The 20,445-nt window shown below is 40.1% G+C and overlaps 1 protein-coding gene across 5 annotated transcripts in view; it reads left to right on the forward strand.

Annotated features, from left to right (window-relative positions):
- Positions 1-20,445, forward strand: part of L3MBTL2 (L3MBTL histone methyl-lysine binding protein 2) — a 121,420-nt gene that overhangs the window by 37,577 nt on the left and 63,398 nt on the right. For all 5 annotated transcript variants that reach the window (XM_075833533.1, XM_075833532.1, XM_075833534.1 and 2 more), the window contains exons 9-14: positions 1,893-2,124; positions 4,273-4,352; positions 16,375-16,479; positions 17,341-17,488; positions 19,087-19,169; positions 19,372-19,606. In XM_075833533.1, the coding sequence (XP_075689648.1) occupies positions 1,893-2,124; positions 4,273-4,352; positions 16,375-16,479; positions 17,341-17,488; positions 19,087-19,169; positions 19,372-19,606 (883 nt within the window). The remainder of the gene's footprint in view (positions 1-1,892; positions 2,125-4,272; positions 4,353-16,374; positions 16,480-17,340; positions 17,489-19,086; positions 19,170-19,371; positions 19,607-20,445) is intronic.

The following is a 20,445-nucleotide window of genomic DNA, read 5'->3' on the forward strand; positions in this document are numbered from 1 at the left end:
AAATCATTAAGATTTCGAGGCTGTCGCTTGACAACTCGGATCTTCAGCTCCCTCCATAAGTTTTCGATGGGATTAAGGTCTGGAGACTGGCTAGGCCACTCCATGACCTTAATGTGCTTCTTTTTGAGCCACTCCTTTGTTGCCTTGGCTGTATGTTTTGGGTCATTGTCGTGCTGGAAGACCCAGCCACAAGCCATTTTTAATGTCCTGGTGGAGGGAAGGAGGTTGTCACTCAGGATTTGACGGTACATGGCTCCATCTATTCTCCCATTGATGCGGTGAAGTAGTCCTGTGCCCTTAGCAGAGAAACACCCCCAAAACATAATGTTTACACCTCCATGCTTGACAGTGGGGACGGTGTTCTTTGGGTCATAGGCAGCATTTCTCTTCCTCCAAACACGGCGAGTTGAATTAATGCCAAAGAGCTCAATTTTAGTCTCTGACCACAGCACCTTCTCCCAATAACTCTCAAAATCATCCAGATGTTCATTTGCAAACTTCAGACGGGCCTGTACATGTGCCTTCTTGAGCAGGGGGACCTTGCGGGCACTGCAGGATTTTAATCCATTACGGCGTAATGTGTTACCAATGGTTTTCTTGGTGACTGTGGTCCCAGCTGCCTTGAGATCATTAACAAGTTCCCCCCGTGTAGTTTTCGGCTGAGCTCTCACCTCCTCAGGATCAAGGATACCCCACGAGGTGAGATTTTGCATGGAGCCCCAGATCGATGTCGATTGACAGTCATTTTGTATGTCTTCCATTTTCTTACTATTGCACCAACAGTTGTCTCCTTCTCACCCAGCGTCTTACTTATGGTTTTGTAGCCCATTCCAGCCTTGTGCAGGTCTATGATCTTGTCCCTGACATCCTTAGAAAGCTCTTTGGTCTTGCCCATGTTGTAGAGGTTAGAGTCAGACTGATTAATTGAGTCTGTGGACAGTGGTCTTTTATACAGGTGACCATTTAAGACAGCTGTCTTTAATGCAGGCACCAAGTTGATTTGGAGCGTGTAACTGGTCTGGAGGAGGCTGAACTCTTAATGGTTGGTAGGGGATCAAATACTTATTTCTCTGTGCACAATGCAAATAAATATATATAATTTTGACTATGTGATTTTCTGTTTTTTTTTAAATATAATCTATCTCTCACTGGTAAAATTAACCTAGCCTAAAAATTCTAGACTGTTCATGACTTTGACAGTGGGCAAACTTACAAAATCAGCAAGGGATCAAATACTTATTTCCTTCACTATACATGATAGTATCTCATTATTCCAAATTTCATATCTTTCAAATACATAGATAAACTTATTTAAATGCATGTACACAACAGAATATACACAAGAAAATGTATCATAGTGCATGAATACTACCAAGTATAAGATAATTATTACAAAAAGGTAATAAAAATAAATAGAAAATATATATTTACAGTACATTATGTAGTGCCATGAAAAACTTAAAATAAAAATGTTATGACTTTTGTAAGGCGGTGAGGAAAAAACGTAAATGAAAACACAAATATTGGCTACGGAAGGAAGGGGTTAATTAAAATTTATGGTGACGGATAACCACTGTTAATGTACTGTTAAGGCATCCCTCACAGTCTACGATTGACGAATACGTCCGGAGCTTTTGCCAGCGTATACGTTATAACGTAGGCCAAAAACATGATGTGCACATAGCCAAATATACACTGACTGTAATGCACATCACTGAAAATATACCCAATCTCATTGCTTCATATTTTGCAAATCATTTTGTCACCATTAATATTTTGCTGCCTACCTGTAAACGTCATATGTATGTCTTGAGTATTTTAATATTGGTGGAATTTTACTTTTACTTTTTTGTTTTGTTTTTTTTAAAGCTTTTTTTTTTACTTTTCTGTAGTTGGCGGAGAACCTGAAGTGTCCTTTCAGGCAAGGTATGCGGCTGGAGGCTGTGGATAAACTACACATATCTCAAATGCGGGTAGCAGTTGTTGACGCTGTTATTGGAGGAAGACTGAGACTTCTGTATGAAGATGGAGACAGTAACCATATTTTGTGGTGTCATATGAATAGCCCTATGATTCATCCTATTGGTTGGTCACGTAGGGTTGGCCACAAAATCAAGTTCTTAGGTACGTAGTCTGCATTTCATTTTCTCCAGTGGTAATAGTAAATGTGATCAAATATTCTTTGTTAATTTTTTTTTGTGTCAAGTGTCTAGTATGAAGTGCTTTTAAATGACGTTTTTACATTTATTTTTAAAGCCGTTTTTTAAATAGAGAAGCCTATGGAGAAAAATGCCAAAATAAAAACTAGAAATGCTGTCATTTCGAATAAAAACTTCACTAACCCAAAAAATGGCATTAAGAAACATCTATGTGTAGACTGTCTCATTATTTCTTGTTTACTCCCAGCAAACCTTAAAAAAAAAAAAAAATGCAACAAAAAAGGCTGCTAAACATTGTGCGTGAAACAAAGAAAAATAAGTCAAGCAAAGCATTTTCTAACTTAGTGTTTTATTTTTAAAGGGATTTTCCCATCAGAGACATTTTATGACATATACACAGGATATGTCATAAATGTCAGATAGATGCGGGTCGCACCTCTGGTACCTGCACCTATCTCTAGGATGGGGCCCCCTAAACCCCATTCTGCTGCTCTGTGTTGTGGCTGAAGCGCTTGATTTCCGACCATGAATTAGGAAACAGCGTAGCTGATCTACGCAGTTTCCGTAAGTCCCATAGAACTGAATGGTAGTTACGGAAACAGCGTAGGTCGCATGTTACGCTGATTCCGTAACTGTCATTCACTACTATGGGAGTTACGGAAACCGCGTAGCTCAGTGAGCTACGCTATTTCTGTAATTCATGGTTGGAAATTACATGCTTCAGCCACAACACAGAGCGTTAAAACGGGGATTAGGGGGCCCCGTTCTAGAGATAGGTGCTGGTCCCAGAGGTAGGACACAAATTTTTCTGACCTATATGACATATCCTGTGGATATGTCATAAATGTCTGTGATAGGAAAACCCCTCTAAGTCGTCTATCTATTTTTGGCATTACTTTCTTTCCTATAATAATATGAGACCTTCTTATATTTACATAACGTGGAAAAGATAAAACCGTACGATTTTGCTTCTTCCAAATTTGACCTCTAGGCTCTTTTCACACTTAGTTTTGCAGTGTCTGAACGATATAAAAAAGAAAAGGAATTAATCTTTTTGTGAGGCCCCATGCACACGAACGTAAAAACGCCCGTAATTACGGGCCGTAATTACGGCACGTTTTTACGGGCCCATGGACTTCTATTGGCCACGGGTACCTATGTTTACGGGAAGGTGCCCGTGCCGTTGAAAAATATAGAACATGTCCTATTTCAGGCCGTAATTACGGCACGGGCAGGCTGATAGAAGTCTATGGGGCTCCCGTAATTACGGGTGACTACGTGTGTGCACCCGTAATTACGGGAGCGTTGCTAGCTGACGTCACGGGATAGTCACTGTCCAGGGTGCTGAAAGAGTTAAACGATCGGCAGTAACTCTTTCAGCACCTTGGACAGAAACTACCGATCACAATATAGATCAACCTGTAAAAAAAAAAAAAGACGTTCATACTTACCCAGAACTCCCTGCTGCTTCCTCCAGTCCGGCCTCCTGGGATGACGTTTCTTCCCATGTGACTGCTGCAGCCAAGCACAGGCCAATCACAGGCTGCAGCGGTCACATGGACTGCTGCGTCATCCAGGGAGGTCAGGCTGGATGTCAGGAGAGGTCACCAAGACAACGGCCGGGTAAGTATGAATTTCTTTTACTTTTACTGTGGAAAGGGCTGTCCCTTCTCTCTATCCTGCACTGATAGAGAGAAGGGCTGCCGATTACTGCAGTGCAATTTTGCAGTGAAAACGTGTCCGTAAATACGGGTGGAATACTGGTGACACCGGACCCGTATTTATGGGCACGGGTCCGTAAATACTGGTTCAATACGGGTCGAATACGTGTGACCAAGGACCCGTATTTACACCAGTATTTACGGGAGGAAAAAAAATATGTTCGTGTGCATGAGGCCATTTATTTTTTTGCTGTATTCCTCTAAATGAACAGCAGAAAAAAGGTAAACTGATGTTTACCAGTCCGACGGAAGCCAAATAAAAACTTGCCAGCACATATGGCAAATGGGCAGTGTAAAATTAGCCTAAAGTGACAATTTTTCACCTGTCCTAGTTTTTTAGATTTGTAGAATTATGAAAGCATAATGTATTATTATGTATTCATCTTTCATAGAAGAAAAGCGTGACAAATTATCTTCCCACCCAGCACTCCGCAAGGTATACTGTGATGCAGTAGCACATCTCTTTAAACCGGTATGTTTCTAATTATTTAGCACCCATTTATTGTCTTTCCAGTAAATCTTTTGTGCTTTGTATGTTTTTTCTCCATGATTCTCTACATTCGCAACCTCCTCTTAAAAGGGGTATACCGCAAAGAAAGAATACAGCAGAATGGTAGTGTCCACTGTAGTCATGAACCCAGCGCTGCTCTCCCCACTCCTGTAGCTCTGGCCATTGATTTTTTTTCCTGTGCCGTTTGGTATAATAGCTATAATGATATGCTGCTCTTTAAATGGTGCAGCATATTCTCATATAGGTCCGCTTTAAGTAGGTTTATTCTATACTTTGAATGATTAATGGGACTGTTGTTCTTAGGATTAGTGGTATTTTTCTCACGGGGATCCCCACTGTTTGACATGTCAAAGTCTTTAACTTGGTAAGACTATTTTTTAATCTAATTTCTAATATAACATTCATACTCATAGTTCATTACAGATAGAAAATTGCTTCCTCTAAAAATTCTCCCTTCCCGTCCTTTTTTTAATCTTTTATTACTTTGTGTAATTTTTAATACAATCAATTTTCAAATGTAATCTTTCACACAGAACAATATAATAAGTAGAGAACGATACATTTGTAATGCTGGCGGCGTTTCCCACCCCTGCCGGCACTCTCTGCTGCCGGGACCTGTTCTTTCATCAGCAGCCTCTCCTACCACGAGGCCGCCGATGTCTTCTGCCGGCTCCTGCCCGCTGTGTTCCTAGTGCACGCGCACCAAGCCCGCCCCTTATAGGGCGCGTGCGATATTCAAAAATCACTCAATCATCTCTACTGAACCCCAGGACTATTTAAGGCACCTTCACCATCTCCCAGGAGCCTGAGCAATACTGAAAATACCTAGTATTATCCTGCCAAGGTATGTACCTGATCCTGTGTGCTATTGCTACCAGTTATCAGCCTGTATCCAGTTGTCCTTTACTAGCCTGTATCCTGTCTGCTGTTGCTATCCGCTACCAGTCTGTGTCCGGTAATTTGTTACCAGCCTGCATCCAGTAATCTGCTACCTCCTTGTGTCCAGCTGCCTGCAACCTGCCTATCTTTTGCTGTCTGCTATCCACCTGTCATCCGTAATGTGCAGTCAAACCTCCATCGATCAAGGTATCATCGACCTGTGCATGTATTGCGTCTGTCTGGCCAGCAGCTACTTTGCTGTGACCACCTCAAGATAGTGCCCTGGCAGTCTCCCTGCAGGGAAGACTAGATTACTTTATAGGGGTTAAAGGGTGAAGATCAGGGAGGCTGCTTAGACAATGTCACCTAAGCCAATCCGGTGGCATATCCTACTGGGTTCACCAACCTGCTGGTCGTTACAACATATAGTGCATAAAAAGAAATAAACATATTGCCACTTAAAGATATCTAGACACCACCCCAACCTCAAGCAAATTTTCCATTTTCTGACTTACAAATATACTGTACATCTCATGAGTTTTCCCCACTTTTCTTTTAACCTCCTAACAGTCACAATCAAATTGGAGAAACCCTTCCAAAAATGTTACTTTTTTAATTGTAGATTTTGAATTTATGGTTCATGTAAATATAGTTGACACAACTCAGGTTCCTTAAAGAGGATCTGTCACTAGTTTTGTAATGGCCAATCTCCTACCTAATCTCATAGGCGCTATCACGCTGATAATGTTAGTGTAAATTGTTCCCCAAAATGTTTTTTATATTCAAAGTTGGAGTCTGTTACTTATATGCAAATTAGACTGTACTAGCCAAAGGGGCGGTAACGCTGATATTCTCCGTGGGCGGTGTCTTTGTTGTCTTATGACGCTGTCCAATCACCGCCATACAGATTCTCCCCTTCCCTGCACAGCGTGATCTCAGCTTCAATCATGAGATTGCGCTGTGTTTACACTTCCGGATGCAGGTCCTTCACCACATCTCTTCAGCGGTCATCCCGGAAGACTGTCTCTGCATTGACTCGATCCACGGCAGGACGACTCCCCAGACAACTTACCGAGTAGGCCCGCCCACTGAATAGAGTAAGCTTTCAATATAGCTGTATGAGACATTGTACTATATTTAGTGGAACTAGTTATAGTTTTTATAAAAACAATATGATGTTGTAAAGGAAAAATTTTTACCATTGTTTATTTGGATTTGTCCTTACTGCGCTCAATGTGCTGTATAAATATATTAATTTAATTCTACTCCTCAAATCCTCCACATGATGCCGCTTCTCACCAAAACCACCCTCACGTTTCTGCCGCTCCTACCAAACCCCCAAACATGCAGTTACTATACAAACCCACCCAGACACAAACCCGCCAAACATGCAGTCGCTCAGCAGACCTCCCCCCCACACACAAACCCTCCCAAACATGCATCTACTACCCTCCCACACACAAACCCCACCAGACATGCATGCGCTACAAAAACCCACTCACCCCCAAAACATACCACACTAGACACCACAATAACTTGCCTGCTGCGTTCCTGCCTCCTCCGCTTCTCTTCTGCAGTCCGCCCTGTATTCCCACATACCACAGCTGGATGTCCTCATAATACTGTCCGGCAGCGGCCTCCGGTCTCAAGAATATGTCGCCGGCTTTCCCCCTAATAACGAGCGTCTGTGTTGTGTCGGTTTGAACTGTGCATGCCATAGAGCAAACGCAGTACACTGTTACAAAGGCACAAGCATAGGAGATCGGGTCGGCTCCCGTCCCTACTCTCCTATGCCCTGTATGTGCTATAAAGCATCTGTGTATTTGTTGTGAAGAGACACATACACAGATGCAATATAAAATGGCAGCCCACTATAAAAAGGAAAAGTATTAATAAATAAAAAATGTTTAGGGGACTAAATGAATAAAAATAAAATAGTAATAATATTTAAATATATAAAAACAAATAAAATAATAAAAAAAATTCATAACACCACTCCTTTAATGACCTGCTAAATTTTAATGTTTTTGCCTCTTTGCATTTTAGCAGCAATGGTCTTATTTTATTTGGGAGAAATTGTATTTTGCTCCTGCGCAGTTTGGGTGTAGAAATAAATGATTACTTTTATTTATTTTTTTTCATTATTGAAATGTATTAGTTTTTCAATAAAAAAAAAATACAATAGAAATACAAGTACAGTCGCATAGGAAACAAATGACAATGTCACTGAAATAAATCAGTAGGATACAACAAAGTACAAGTAATGCGGGTAGAAATAAATTACTGTGTAATTTATGTAATTTATTTTTGTAGTGTGAATATAGAAAAAAGTGATTTTCAGCAATTATTTTTTTTTTTTAATGCCGTTCACATTAAATAAGTTTAACATTTAACAAGTTTAATTATTCAGGTTACTATGATCATGTAAATACCTAATATATGCATGTTTTTGTAATGTATGGGAAATAAAATATGTTTTATGCTAAATAATTACTTTTTTTGTGGTCATTTCTTTATTATGATTATAAAATTTTTTAATTTTTTAATTTAAATTTTTTTTTATCCCATGAAGGGATGACTTTTTTAACAACTTTATTTTATACTTATAATGTATTAGCATGCTCCTCTATGTCAATACATTTTACTGTGTCACTGTAACACAGCCTTCTGTTAGGACAACATATAGTGTGCCCTGGATTCCCCCAGTCTCCAATTGCGTTACTTTTATCGAAGAGGCAAGTCCCCTTTGATAATGCAGTTTCCTCCGATTCCAGCTGTATTCAGAAGTCTGCTCTAAGTTCAGGAGTTGTTAACAGCTCCTTCTTAGAGCAGGAGCACTCACTGTAACGCACCTAAGCCGTTTCTACAGCGACACCAAACGACGTCGCTGTAGACTCCGGACCTGCATTGCCCGCCATCAAAAGACAGTGAGTGGTCGGGAAAGGTGTTAATGTCTGTCACGTCCAACGGGTTGTGGACCGACTGGGCTTCTCCAACAGTAAGGGTAGCGGCTGGCAGTGGATAACAGGACACAGGCAGGTGGCAGGTAGCAGGTCAAAGGATGCAGGCAGGTGCCGGATTACTAGATACAGGGTGATAACTGATAGCAATCGCAGACCGGATACAAGCTGGTAACGGACAACTGGATTCAGGCTGATAACTGGAAGCAATAGCAGATAGGATCAGGTGCATACAGGAACCTACCTTCGCAGGATAACACTAGGTATGGTGTGTCCAGTGAAGCAGACTCATATACCTGGTGATCGACAGGGATAGGCTGGGGATGGATTTGGATATGTGTGCTGGGCCTATAAGATGCAGATGCACCCTATAGTCAGACCTAGCAACACAAGGAAGTGCACATGCATGGCAGTGTGGAGATCCAGGAACCGAATAACCTGTATCAAAGTTATCCTAGCTGTTCTTGCTGGGAGCGGTATTACGACAACGAGTGCAGAGTGCCGGCGTTAGAATGTCTAGATTAATCAGTGCGATAGGTCGGTATGACCCAGAGTCGGTTAGGTCTTTGTCTTTTTTTGTTTTGGTATAGTTTTTATTCTTGCCGTTTTTTCCGTTTGTAAACATAGGCCTCCACCATGCATAAAGTTATATAATTTTAGCAAAGTGTTCTTAATTAATAATAGTGAAGATTTAAAAAAACTCATTTGTAAGTCCATCAGGGCCTGGTCTTTTTTCATTTGCAAGGGATTTTATAGTTTCTGTAAGTCCCCTGAATAATATGGGCCTTTCTTGTTCCACTCTCTGATCCTCATTTAAAGTAGGAATATTTATTTGATCTATTAACTTAAAGTGTAGCTAAACGTTTGACAAACTTCTGACATGTCATAGTAACATGTCAGAAGTTTGGATTGGTGGGGGTCCGAGCACTGAGACCCCCACCAATCGCTAGAACGAAGCAGCTGAAGAGCTCATGTGAGCGCTCAGCCGCTTCGTGTCTGTTCGGCATTTTCCGGAAAGCCGATGTATCGGAGTACGGGCTCATAGACTTTCTATTGAGTCCGTACACCGATACATTTATTTCTGGAAAAAGCCGAACAGAGCGCTTCAACTGCTTCGTTCTAGCGATTGGTGGGGGTCTCAGTGCTCGGACCCCCACCAATCCAAACTTCTGACATGTCACTATGACATGTCAGAAGCTTGTCAAACGTTTAGCTACACTTTAAGGAAATATCTTCTCTTGGGCTTGCTAAAGTTCAATAGTCAGCCAATATTCCTTTTTTTTCCGTTTGTTTGTTTTGTTTCCTAATGGAAAAAACCTTGTTTATCTTTCAAGGTCATTATATAGTTCATCCATCTCATCCCCATAATCAGATTAGTGATATATTCACTATAAAGTTCATTGTCTCTCTTGATTTTTGAAAATTGTTCCAATCTATTAAGAAAATATTTATATATGGCTATTTTTCTAACGTTGTATTGTCTATACTGTTGTTTTTCTCGTATCCTAAATAAGTTATTCTACACTCAACTTGTTTCAACCAAAAGAGGCATATATTTTTGCTGTGAAGTGAATTATTCTCAACGTAATGCTTCCAGGCATTTTTTATTTTTTTAAAATATTTATTTTTGACAAAAGAGATAAGTTACAATAAGAATACATGTGAACAAGTTGCAATGTTAGTTTAAAACAAGCATACACAATATGAAGGGAAAAAACAAGTACTTGTTGACATCATGTAGAAAGAGAATAAAAGACAGATGTAATCGGCAATTACAAACATATAGTACTGTGCAAAAGTTTTAGGCAGTTGTGGAAAATTGCTTCAAAGTAAGAATGCTTTAAATAAAATACAAAGTGAATGAACAGAAGAGCACTTTAAATCAAATCAATATTTGGAGTGACCACCCTTTGTCTTCAAAACTGCATCAATTCTTCTAGGCAAAGTCATGTATTTTGTATGATTATAGTCAGGTGTATGATTAACCAATTATATCAAACAGGTGATAATGGTCATCCTTTTCATATGTAGGTAGAAACTTAGTCATTAAATGTAACATAAACCACTATGTAGGAGGCTTAAAACTGGGTGAGGAACAGCCAAACTCTGCTACAAATGTGAGATTGTGGAAGACAGATTCATGTCACAGGTCCACCATGGCAAGACTGAGCACAGCAACAAGACACAAGGTAGTTATACTGTATCAGCAAGTCTCTCCCAGGCAAAGACTTCAAAGCAGACTGGGGTTTCAAGATGTGTTGTACAAGCTCTTTTGAAGAAGCACCATAAATTCAGTGATCTGCCAAGGAAACTTATTGCATCAGATTAATGACACATCATGCTTACTTCCTTTCGAAATCGGAAGATGTCTAGCTGTGCCATCAGCTCAGAACTGGCAGAAACCAGTGGTTCCCAGGTAAAGTTATCTGTTTGGAGAAGTCTGGCAAGAAGTAGTCTTCATGGAAGAATTGCGGCCAATAAGCCATACCTTCGACGTTGAAACAAGGGCAATGATCTCAACTATGCACAAAAACATAGGAGCAGGGGTGCAGAAAAATGACAGCAGGTGCTGTGAACTGATGAGTTAAAATTTTAAATACTTGGCTGTAACGGAAGGCATTTTGTTCGTCGGAGGGCTGGAGAGCGGTACAATAATGAGTGTCTGTAGGCAACAGTGAAGCATGGTAGAGGTTTCTTGCAAGTTTGGGTCTGCATTTAAGCAAATGGAGTTGGAGATTTAGTCAGAAATAATGGTGTCCACCATGCTGAGAAATACAGGCAGATACTTATCATGCAATCCAATCAGGAAGGCGTCTAATTGGCTCCAAATTTATTCTGCAGCAGGACAACGACCCCAAACATACAGTCAATGTCATTAAGAACTATCTTCAGTGTAAAGAAGAAAAAGAAGCCCTGGAAGTGATATGGCCCCCACAGAGCCCTGATATCGACATTATCGAGTCTGTCTGGGATTACAGGAAGAGACAGAAGGATTTGAGGAAGCCTACATCCACTTAAGATCTGTGGTTAGTTGTTCAAGATGTTTAGAACAACCTCCTTGCCGAGTTCCTTCAAAAACCGTGTGTAAGTGTACCTAGAAGAATAAATGCTGTTTTTAAGGCAAAGGGTGGTCACACCAAATATTGATTTTGACTTAGATTTCCCTTCTGTTAATTGATTTTATTAATTGATTAAAAAAGCTATTGACACTTCTATTTTTTTTTTAAAGCATTCTTACTTTACAGCATTTTCCCACAAATGCCTAAAACTTTTGCACAGTACTGTATAAAAAAAAAAGTAGCTAACAAAATAGGAAGGGCTTCAAATACGCGTCGTTGGAATCACAAGAGAGAAGTATATCACAATGCTAGTACATAGTATACATAATATAAGCGGTCATGGAGACGTGGCAAGAACCCAGGCGGTCCATGGAGCCCAGAGTTCAAGAAATTGTTCATGAGACACGGAGTCCCAACTGGAATATTCCTCTAACCGGAATATTTGCTTCACCTAATCAGTCCACATACGGATAGTCGGGGTATCCTTACTAAACTAGAGAAGTGGGATAAGTAATTTAGCTATATTATGTTGGTCGAGAGGGTAATCGGAGCTGGGAAGATTAAAAAATACTAGAGAAAGGGTGACGGTAATGTTTTTGGAGCATATTTGGTTAATATGATCAGAAAATTAGGGCCAAAATGGAGAGACAGAACGACAATCCCACCAAATATGGAAGAGACACCCTGGAGAACGACCACATCACCAGCACACATTAGAGACATTGGGGAACATTTTGGACAAAACGTCAGGGCTTTTTTTGTACCACCTTGTCATGACTTTGTAAGGAGTTCTCCTGCATCCTGACACAGCGCGAAAAGCCAAGTGAACGGGTTAAAATCTGCTCAATCTCCTAAGCAGAGAGGGTGATCTTCAGGTCCTTCTCCCAAGCTATCAGGAAGGGAGGTTTTGTCTGAACTTTTGCAGTGAGCAATTTGCTATACAGCATAGAGAGTGAACGCTTTGGGTGTTTAGTCATACAAAGGAGAGTCTCGTAACAGGACAGATCACGCTATGCCTTAAAATCCGCCAGCAAGCTCCCGCAAATATTCGCAAAATGTGTATATTGCATATCCGACCATCTCTAGGTTGAAAATATAGGATGAACGGAGTCCTGTGGGGGGACTCTGTGGTTAATCAAAAGCTCGCCAATAGGAAGTGTAGTAATAGAATGCCATAAACACAAAGCATCTATTAAATAAGGTAAGAAGTTTGTGGGAGTAATTGGGAAAGGGAGCTGTATCCAATGCGGATCATAAAAGGGGCATTTTGGGTGGCCGCCCGAGGCTCCAAAGTACATTGCAGTTTTATCACCTTTTTGCCACGAATCGCGGCAAAAACCGTGACAGAACTGCATTGTCTATGTCCTGCAAAAGGACCTGAAGATATAAGGTCACATGACCTTATGTCTGCAGTTCTTGTTACTATTTCCAGGTCACATGACTGCAGATCCTAGTATAGCAGCAAGAGAGAAGAATGCGCTACGATGTGAGTATAAGGGGATGGATTAGTTTAAGGGGTCTGTATTTAGGAGGTCTGTTCTGGGGTCTATATTAGTTTAAGGGGTCTGTATTTAGGGGGTCTGTATTTAGGGGTTCTGGTCTGTATTTAGGGGGTCTGGTCTGGGGTTTAAGGGGTCTGTTGTCTATTTAGGGCTCAGGTCTGGGCTCTGTATTTAGGGGGTCTTGTCAGGGGGGTCTGTATTTAGGGGTATGTATTAGTTTAGTGAATCGGGTCTGGGGTCTGTATTAGTTTAGGGGGTCAGGTCTGATGTCTGTATTTAGGGGTCTGGTCCGAGGTCTGTACTTAGGGTGCTTGTTCTGGGGTCCGTATTTGTTTAGGGGGGTCTGGTCTGTGGACTTCAATAGTTTAGAAGGTCTTGGGTCTGTATGTATTCTAGGCTCTGGTCTAGGGTGCGAATTTATTAGTATGGGCTAAAGGGGTTGTCCAGGCATGGATAGTTTTTTCATACTGATGACCTATCCACAGAATAGGTCATCCGTATATGATCGGTAGGGGTCTGACACCCGGAACCCGCACCGATCAGCTGCTCCATGCCGGAAACATTTGACTCCGGTCACAGTATAGCGGGTGTGCTGCAGTACTGCAGCTCTGCTCCTATTCAAGTAAATAGAAGCAGAGTTAAAGTTCTGCAGCTTGGCCGCTATTCAGTATATGGAGCCAACTGCTTCCATCACTACGGGCACTGAACACTGCACAAGATCTGGTGCCCAGGTACAGCGACATCAGCTGATTAGTGCGGGGTCCGGTGGATAGGTTATCAGTATGAAAAACTGGTCTGTGCCCAGACAACCTCTTTAATGTATGGTCCTGGGCCTTGGTGTCTGAATTTTTTTGTTTTTATAGAGGCTGGAAAGGGCTGCAGTAGCGAGGGGCAAAGATTTCTCATCAGGATTCTCTGCAGTCATCAGGAGAAGTCGCCATAGCGGTCTGTGTGAGATGGAGAAGAAATGAAAAGAGAACGACTTCCATCAGAGAAGACATCACTTGTGAGTCACTGGATTTATAGGAAATCACATGTGAGTCACTGGGATTGTAAGTCCTCAGGGGATCTGATGATATTTTTTCCTGCAAGACTAAAAGCGATTCCAAAAGGGTATAACCAGCGGTATGGGGTCTTATGCGCGTGTAGAGCATCTGTCAGGGGCTACGTTTTTGTAGGGTGGACAGTGCCAGATCCTGGTACATCTGTGGAGTATGGCCCTCAAAGGAAAATTCACCTCCATCTCTTGCTTTGGACAATACATCTGAAGTGTAGGCAAAACTAAGCAGCTTGCAAATCACATCCTTAGGAGAGTCATTTTGAAGAGGTTTAGGATTCAGGGCTGAATAAGCGTGTTCCTCCAGTAGTAGCATGGCCTGGTTGATGTGGTAACGATGGGCCAGGACGTTGTCTTTCATGGCTTCAGAGAAGGGACCATTGTCTGCTGCGTCTACTCTAGGGCCTCCGCACTAGCGCCCACTTGGCGAATATCTGTCTTGATATCGGCGAGTTAGCTATGTATGGTGGCCAGTGCACTCGTTAAGGCTTTTTTAAGAAATCTGCAAGATATTGGTAATGAGTCTGTACCATCTGGAGGGTCAGACGCACTCTTTTCCTCCGACTCATCCAAGTGGTGTGAGGCCACGTGTGCTGTCGGCGCAATTTTGGGTGAGATGCTGGTGAGGAAGTAGGCTGTTTTTTGAAAAATCTATTGACTTCTGGCTGAAGTCGGGTAGATTTAGAGGAAGAAGCTGAGTCCCTAGGTCCATTTCTAGCACTCGCCTTTCCCATGTCTGCGTCTGGTCGGTGACATGCAGGGTAAAAGGTACCCGGCAGTGGGACTGCAGGGATCACACGTCTGCAATGTAACACGGTCGGGCTCTGCCCTGCTCCCAGGTATTATTTTTTTAATATGTCACGGAAGTCTTCTTCCTTTATTAAAAATGATGGAAAATGACACTGAAAGATGCTGCAAACCCCATAAGTAATTTGTTGTCCTCAACATTGACGCATGGTCTAACATAATTATTATACAAAATGTTTAACCTCTTTTTTTTTTTATTATTAGTATCAAACAAAGAAATGAATGTATACAACACATATATAAACGTTTGGAAAAATACAGTTTAACCACAGGGTCCTCGCACTACCAAATGCCTCCCAACCTCAGCCGACGACGGACAGAGAAATAAATAATAAATTATATTATCCAAAAGAGTTGTTCCATTTATCCCAGATGTCATTGGCACCTTTGCTCTTCCCAAGTGACATATAGAAAAATTAATAAATTCTTATAGTGCTCTAAATATTTGACAACCACATATCCACAGATGGTAACTTTTCTTTGGTCCATAATTGTAGAATCCATTTTCTAACAATGTTTAGAGCTCTACCGATACCAAATTTTGTACTAGTATTCACACTTAGACATTTCGTACAGCCCAACCGTAACCATTTCCTGATCCAAGGCTTTACCCCCCCCCCCCCCCGACCAGGCTCATTTTCAAGTTTTAGCCATGTGCCAACTTAAAAGCAAATTGTTCTTCTATTACTCTTTTTCTCAGAACATGTTGGACTTCCATATTGTGTAAAAAAAAAGATACTAGTCCTTCTCAATAAATTAGAATATCATCAAAAAGTTAATTTATTTCACTAATTCAATTCAAAAAGTGAAACTCGTATATTATATATACACAGAAGAACACAAAAGAGCCATAAAGCCAATTTGAATTAAAAGTAGAAATGTATTTAACACATATCACAGACAAAGTTTAAAAGACCCTAGTATGAACAACGGAGCAATTATTGGCACTTTCAAAATAGTGTCTATGGATGTAAGGGCTATATAGACAATTGTATAGACTGTACAGAAACCCAAAAGGGAAATTACCCTATTATTCATCAAAAAATGAACCCTTTAAATATGTTAAGTGGGTAGAAGAAAAATAGGGAGAAGGGAAAGTGGAACAAAGTGACAGTGCATCAGAATATCATTAGTATCCAACAGCCTTACCCATAGCAGCAAGAAAATATAGTAGTCAGTGCTCGCTCCTTCACATGAACCCCATATTTACATATACAATTGTCTATATAGCATTCCCTCAGCCCCCTTCTTTTATTGTTTAGCAAAGTGGGACAGCATTTTAGAGCTACATTTGACACCCCCCCCCCACCTATCATTATACATCAGTCGGGCGCTGGTCACCAATCATAATATGAAATAACTAAATGATAAGTAAAATATGCATACATTACTAGTATGATACACCCACATGTGTCCATGAAATGGTGAAGTAGATGCTCCTAGCCCCCTCTTTGGTGAACCTGCCAAAACTAGTTTTTACTGCTTAATATTTGTGTCTGGGGTAACAAAACTGAACTTTAATGACCCTTTTAGCACATGGAGTAAAAGAGAAACACATCTTTACTATTACAGTCATATGACGAACAAGCTTATAAAGCTATGATACATTTCTTTATTTAACTCTGATTAAAAAAAAAAATGACAGGTTAATGATTCATACACTCCATCATAACAATGTAGATGAATAAATATAAAATAAAAATTATGCATTTCTTTTAGATGAGAATTGTTTATCCAAAAGGTATCTGGTTTGAGGAAGGAATGAAACTTGAAGCTATTGATCCTCTGAATCTTGGTAACATATGTGTAGCTACTGTGTGCAAGGTAAGTCATTTTCACAATAACCACTTGCGTGATATATGTTGGGCATAGGTAGAAGGTTTAAATGGGTAACCCATCTGAATAACCCCTTTTCAGTTGACCTGTAAGGGCATGTGGATGTCATAGAATACTTCTGTACTAGTCAGAGCAGAGAGGTCCTCCAAAGAGTCTTCTACTCTGGAGAACCTGACACACACAACGTCTGTGCCCCATGTAGAAAGTGCAACACTGTGCAGAGAAAGTGCACAACACAGTGCCCCCCGTAACTACAAGTAAATTCACATACTCACCTGTCCCCGTTCCCACTTTGTCTTCCGGGGATGAAGGCCGGGCCCCCTTCTGGCCATACCTACTTCAACGGAATGGCGCAGGCATCATTGCACCATTTGCATCACAGAAAAAGCCTTGAATGGCATGGTAGGAAACTAATGGTTCCCTGGCCCTGCTACCGCTAGTGAGGCTTTGCAATTGTGTCTGTGTCCTGAGGACGCATGTGCAATTAAGTGCAAGGGGAACAACCGGTTCACGAGAACCAGCTGGATCCCAACCCTGCAGCTGATCGCTGTGTGTTCACCTGGTAGATGGACATCAATCCGCTAATACTTCAGGTGACTGTATTGAAATGGAGGTTGTCCAGATGGGGCTGACTCTAATGCAAGACAGTTTCATACTTAATTTGCTTTGTAAGTGCTCTTTGGTTAGCGCTGTCAGTTTCCAACATTTGAGCCATGGATTAGAAATTGTTCAGGCACATATGTGCATTGCATGCTATTTTCATTCTTGCATGGGTTTCTCCTGGAATGATAGGTTAATTAGATTTCTGTGATATTGGCCCTAATGTGTAAAATTGTCCTGTTTTTCTAGGTACTGCTGGAAGGATATTTGATGATGGGCATGGACTGTCATTCATCTGCTGATGGTTCAGAATGGTTTTGCTATCATGCAACATCAAACTTCATCTTTCCTGTAGGATTCTGTGGAAAGAACAGTATTGAACTCACACTTCCAAAGGGTATTTTTTTTACATAAAATATGAATGGCCTCCTATATAAAGACTAGTGGAAACAATGGGGCAGATTTACTAATAATGTCTAAGATTTAGACAGCAGTCAGAAGATGCACCAAATTTAGTGGTGTGTGCTGTATGATAAGTTTGGCGCATTTAGCTAGACCTGTTAGACACTTTTCTCTATAGTAATCAATAAGGTCACTGCTGTCATTTTCCAAACTGCACTAGGATCTAATTAATTTTATGAGCAACTGTTTTCCAATTTATTTAATTTTTTTTTCAAATGTAGGGTTTTACTTTTGGGGGTATGTTCACATGTAACAAAAAGAAGTGGCTGAAAATTACAAGACTTTTTTCAAGGGAAACCAACCTCTGATTTCAAAGCGTTTTTGAAGCTCAAATTTAAGCTTTTTTAAGTTGAAGCTTATTTTCAGGCGTCTTTTTGTAGTGTTAGGCCCTGTTCACACTGAGTTGTTTTTTTTGCAGCCTTTTTTCGACCGCAGCCATTGAGTTCCGCAGGCATAAACGCCACGAAAACGCTTTCTCTGCCTCCAATTGACTTCAATGGGAGGTCAGAGGTGGAACCGCAGCAAGAAAGAGCATGCCGCTTTTTTTTTACCGTGAGCTGCTAAAAATCGCCGTGGAAAAAAGACGCCTCCGCCTCCCATTAAAATCAATGGGAGGCGGTTTCGAAAGTTTTTTGGCGATGATTGCGATGCCGTTTCCGCATCTGTCAGCATCACTAAACTTTGTAAACTAGGCCTAAATGGAAATTCAGCTTAAAAAATGGCTCAAGAAGTGACATGCTACTTCTTTTTACGAGTCTTTAATTATTTTTTTACGAGGCGTTTTTTTAATTCAGCAGTGTAAAAATACGCCTCATATGAACAGCACAGTGTATATCCAATTGAAATCGATAGAGCAGTGTATTTTGGAGCGTAATACGAGGCTTTTAAGCTCCAAAATAAGCCTGAAAGTAAGCCATGTAAACATACCCTTATACATGAGGCTCACAGTAAACTAAAAGTGAACCTTTCACTACTTACATGTGATCAGTCATTTCACGTTGCTCCTCTTTGCAGAACTGCAATCTGAAACTGTAGGGAAAATTATGTAAAGACTATGAAGAATGCATAGATACTCATACATATAAAGCTGGAAGTAAAAAAATAATATATACTCCTGTCAAAAGCTTTATACAAAAATGCATTTTGTACATATTGTATAAATCGTCTGTTTTGTCTTTAATGTTTCTAATCGATTTTATTGAATTTCAACAGAAGTTGGATACACGATATGCATATTATAGAGTCATATGACATTTTAGCTTCACGCAGGAAGTTCAGAATCGGTATCCATCAGGTTATAACATTAGTAAGAACAGTATAAACACCAAACAGTACAAACATGGTGTCATTGGTACAAAAAAAAAATTATATAGAAGTATGAATGTAGATATATAGAATGACATATATGAACATCCTCGGTGTATATTATATAAAATAATTTTAAATTTAATGGGAAAAAGAGAAAAAAAGAAAAGGACCCAGGCACTCATCCGCCACACATAGAGACTACTACAGTTTGTTTGTCTTTCATAGGTTATACTGTAGAAGATTTTTCTTGGGAAAGCTATCTGGAGAAAACAAATTCTAAGGCAGCTCCAACACTGTTATTTAACACTGTAAGTAACTTATGGAATGTATTAATGTGGGTATAAAGCCATAAAGTTATTCTTCATTGCGTTTTGTAAACATGAAATCGTAAAAACGTAAGAGTGACCATGAAGTGACCAGAATATTTAGATAAGTGCAAGACCAGTATACATAGGAAAATCTAGTTGATTTATTAGCTTGAATGTGTATTTTTTCTTATTTTTAATTTAGGACTGCCCTAACCATGGCTTAATGCCAGGTATGAAACTAGAAGCCGTGGACCTGATGGAACCCCGCTTGATTTGTGTGGCTACTGTGGTGCGAGTAGTGCAGCGGCTTCTCCGTATTCATTTTGATGGCTGGGATGATGATTATGACCAGTGGACGGATTGTGAATCTCCTGACCTCTATCCAGTTGGCTGGTGTGAGTTAACTGGATACCAGCTTCAACCACCTGTAGCAGAAGGTACTGTTTGTTATTATTATTTACAAACCTTATCTTGCAAACCTCAGGAATTCCATAGGTATCAGTTTTACATCAAATTAATTGTAGGATTTTACATTTGATATTTTTAAGAACACGAAAATAAAAATGTAAGGCTTTTGACACCTTTGAGGTGGAAAAAAATATGGATTCCTTGGAGTTAAAAAAAAAACAAGCCCGGTTTTTTTCAAATCTGACATGTCACTTTATGTGGTAATAACTCTGGAATGCTTTTGCCTATCTAAGCGATTCTGAGATTGTTTTCTCGTGACATATTGTACTTTATGCTAGTGGAAAAATTTGGTCAATAAATTCATTGCTTATTTGTGAAAAATACCAAAATGTAAAGAAAATTTGCAAAAATTATGATTTTTCTAATTTTAAATTTATCTGCTTGTAAGACAGACAGTAATACCACACAATACCACACAAAATAGTTACTATTTCACATATTCCATATGTCTACTTTATATTTGCATTGTTTTTTGAACATTATTTTATTTTTCTACGACGTTACAAGGCTTAGAACTTTAGCAGCAATTTCTCACATTTTCAAGAAAATTTCCAAAACCTATTTTTATAGGTACCAGTTCAGGTCTGAAGTGGCTTTGAGGGCCTTATATATAAAAACCCCCATAAGTCACCCAATTTTAAAAACTACACCCCTCAAAGTATTCAATACAGCATTTAGAAAGTTTCTTAACCCTTTAGGTATTTCACAGGAATTAAAGCAAAGTAGAGGGGAAATTTACAAATTTCTTTTTTTTGTCGGAAAATCCATTTTAATCCATTTTTTTCTGTAACACAAAAGGATTTACCAG

The sequence above is a fragment of the Rhinoderma darwinii genome, chromosome 7, assembly GCF_050947455.1.
Source record: "Rhinoderma darwinii isolate aRhiDar2 chromosome 7, aRhiDar2.hap1, whole genome shotgun sequence".
NCBI classification, from domain to species: Eukaryota; Metazoa; Chordata; class Amphibia; order Anura; family Rhinodermatidae; genus Rhinoderma; species Rhinoderma darwinii.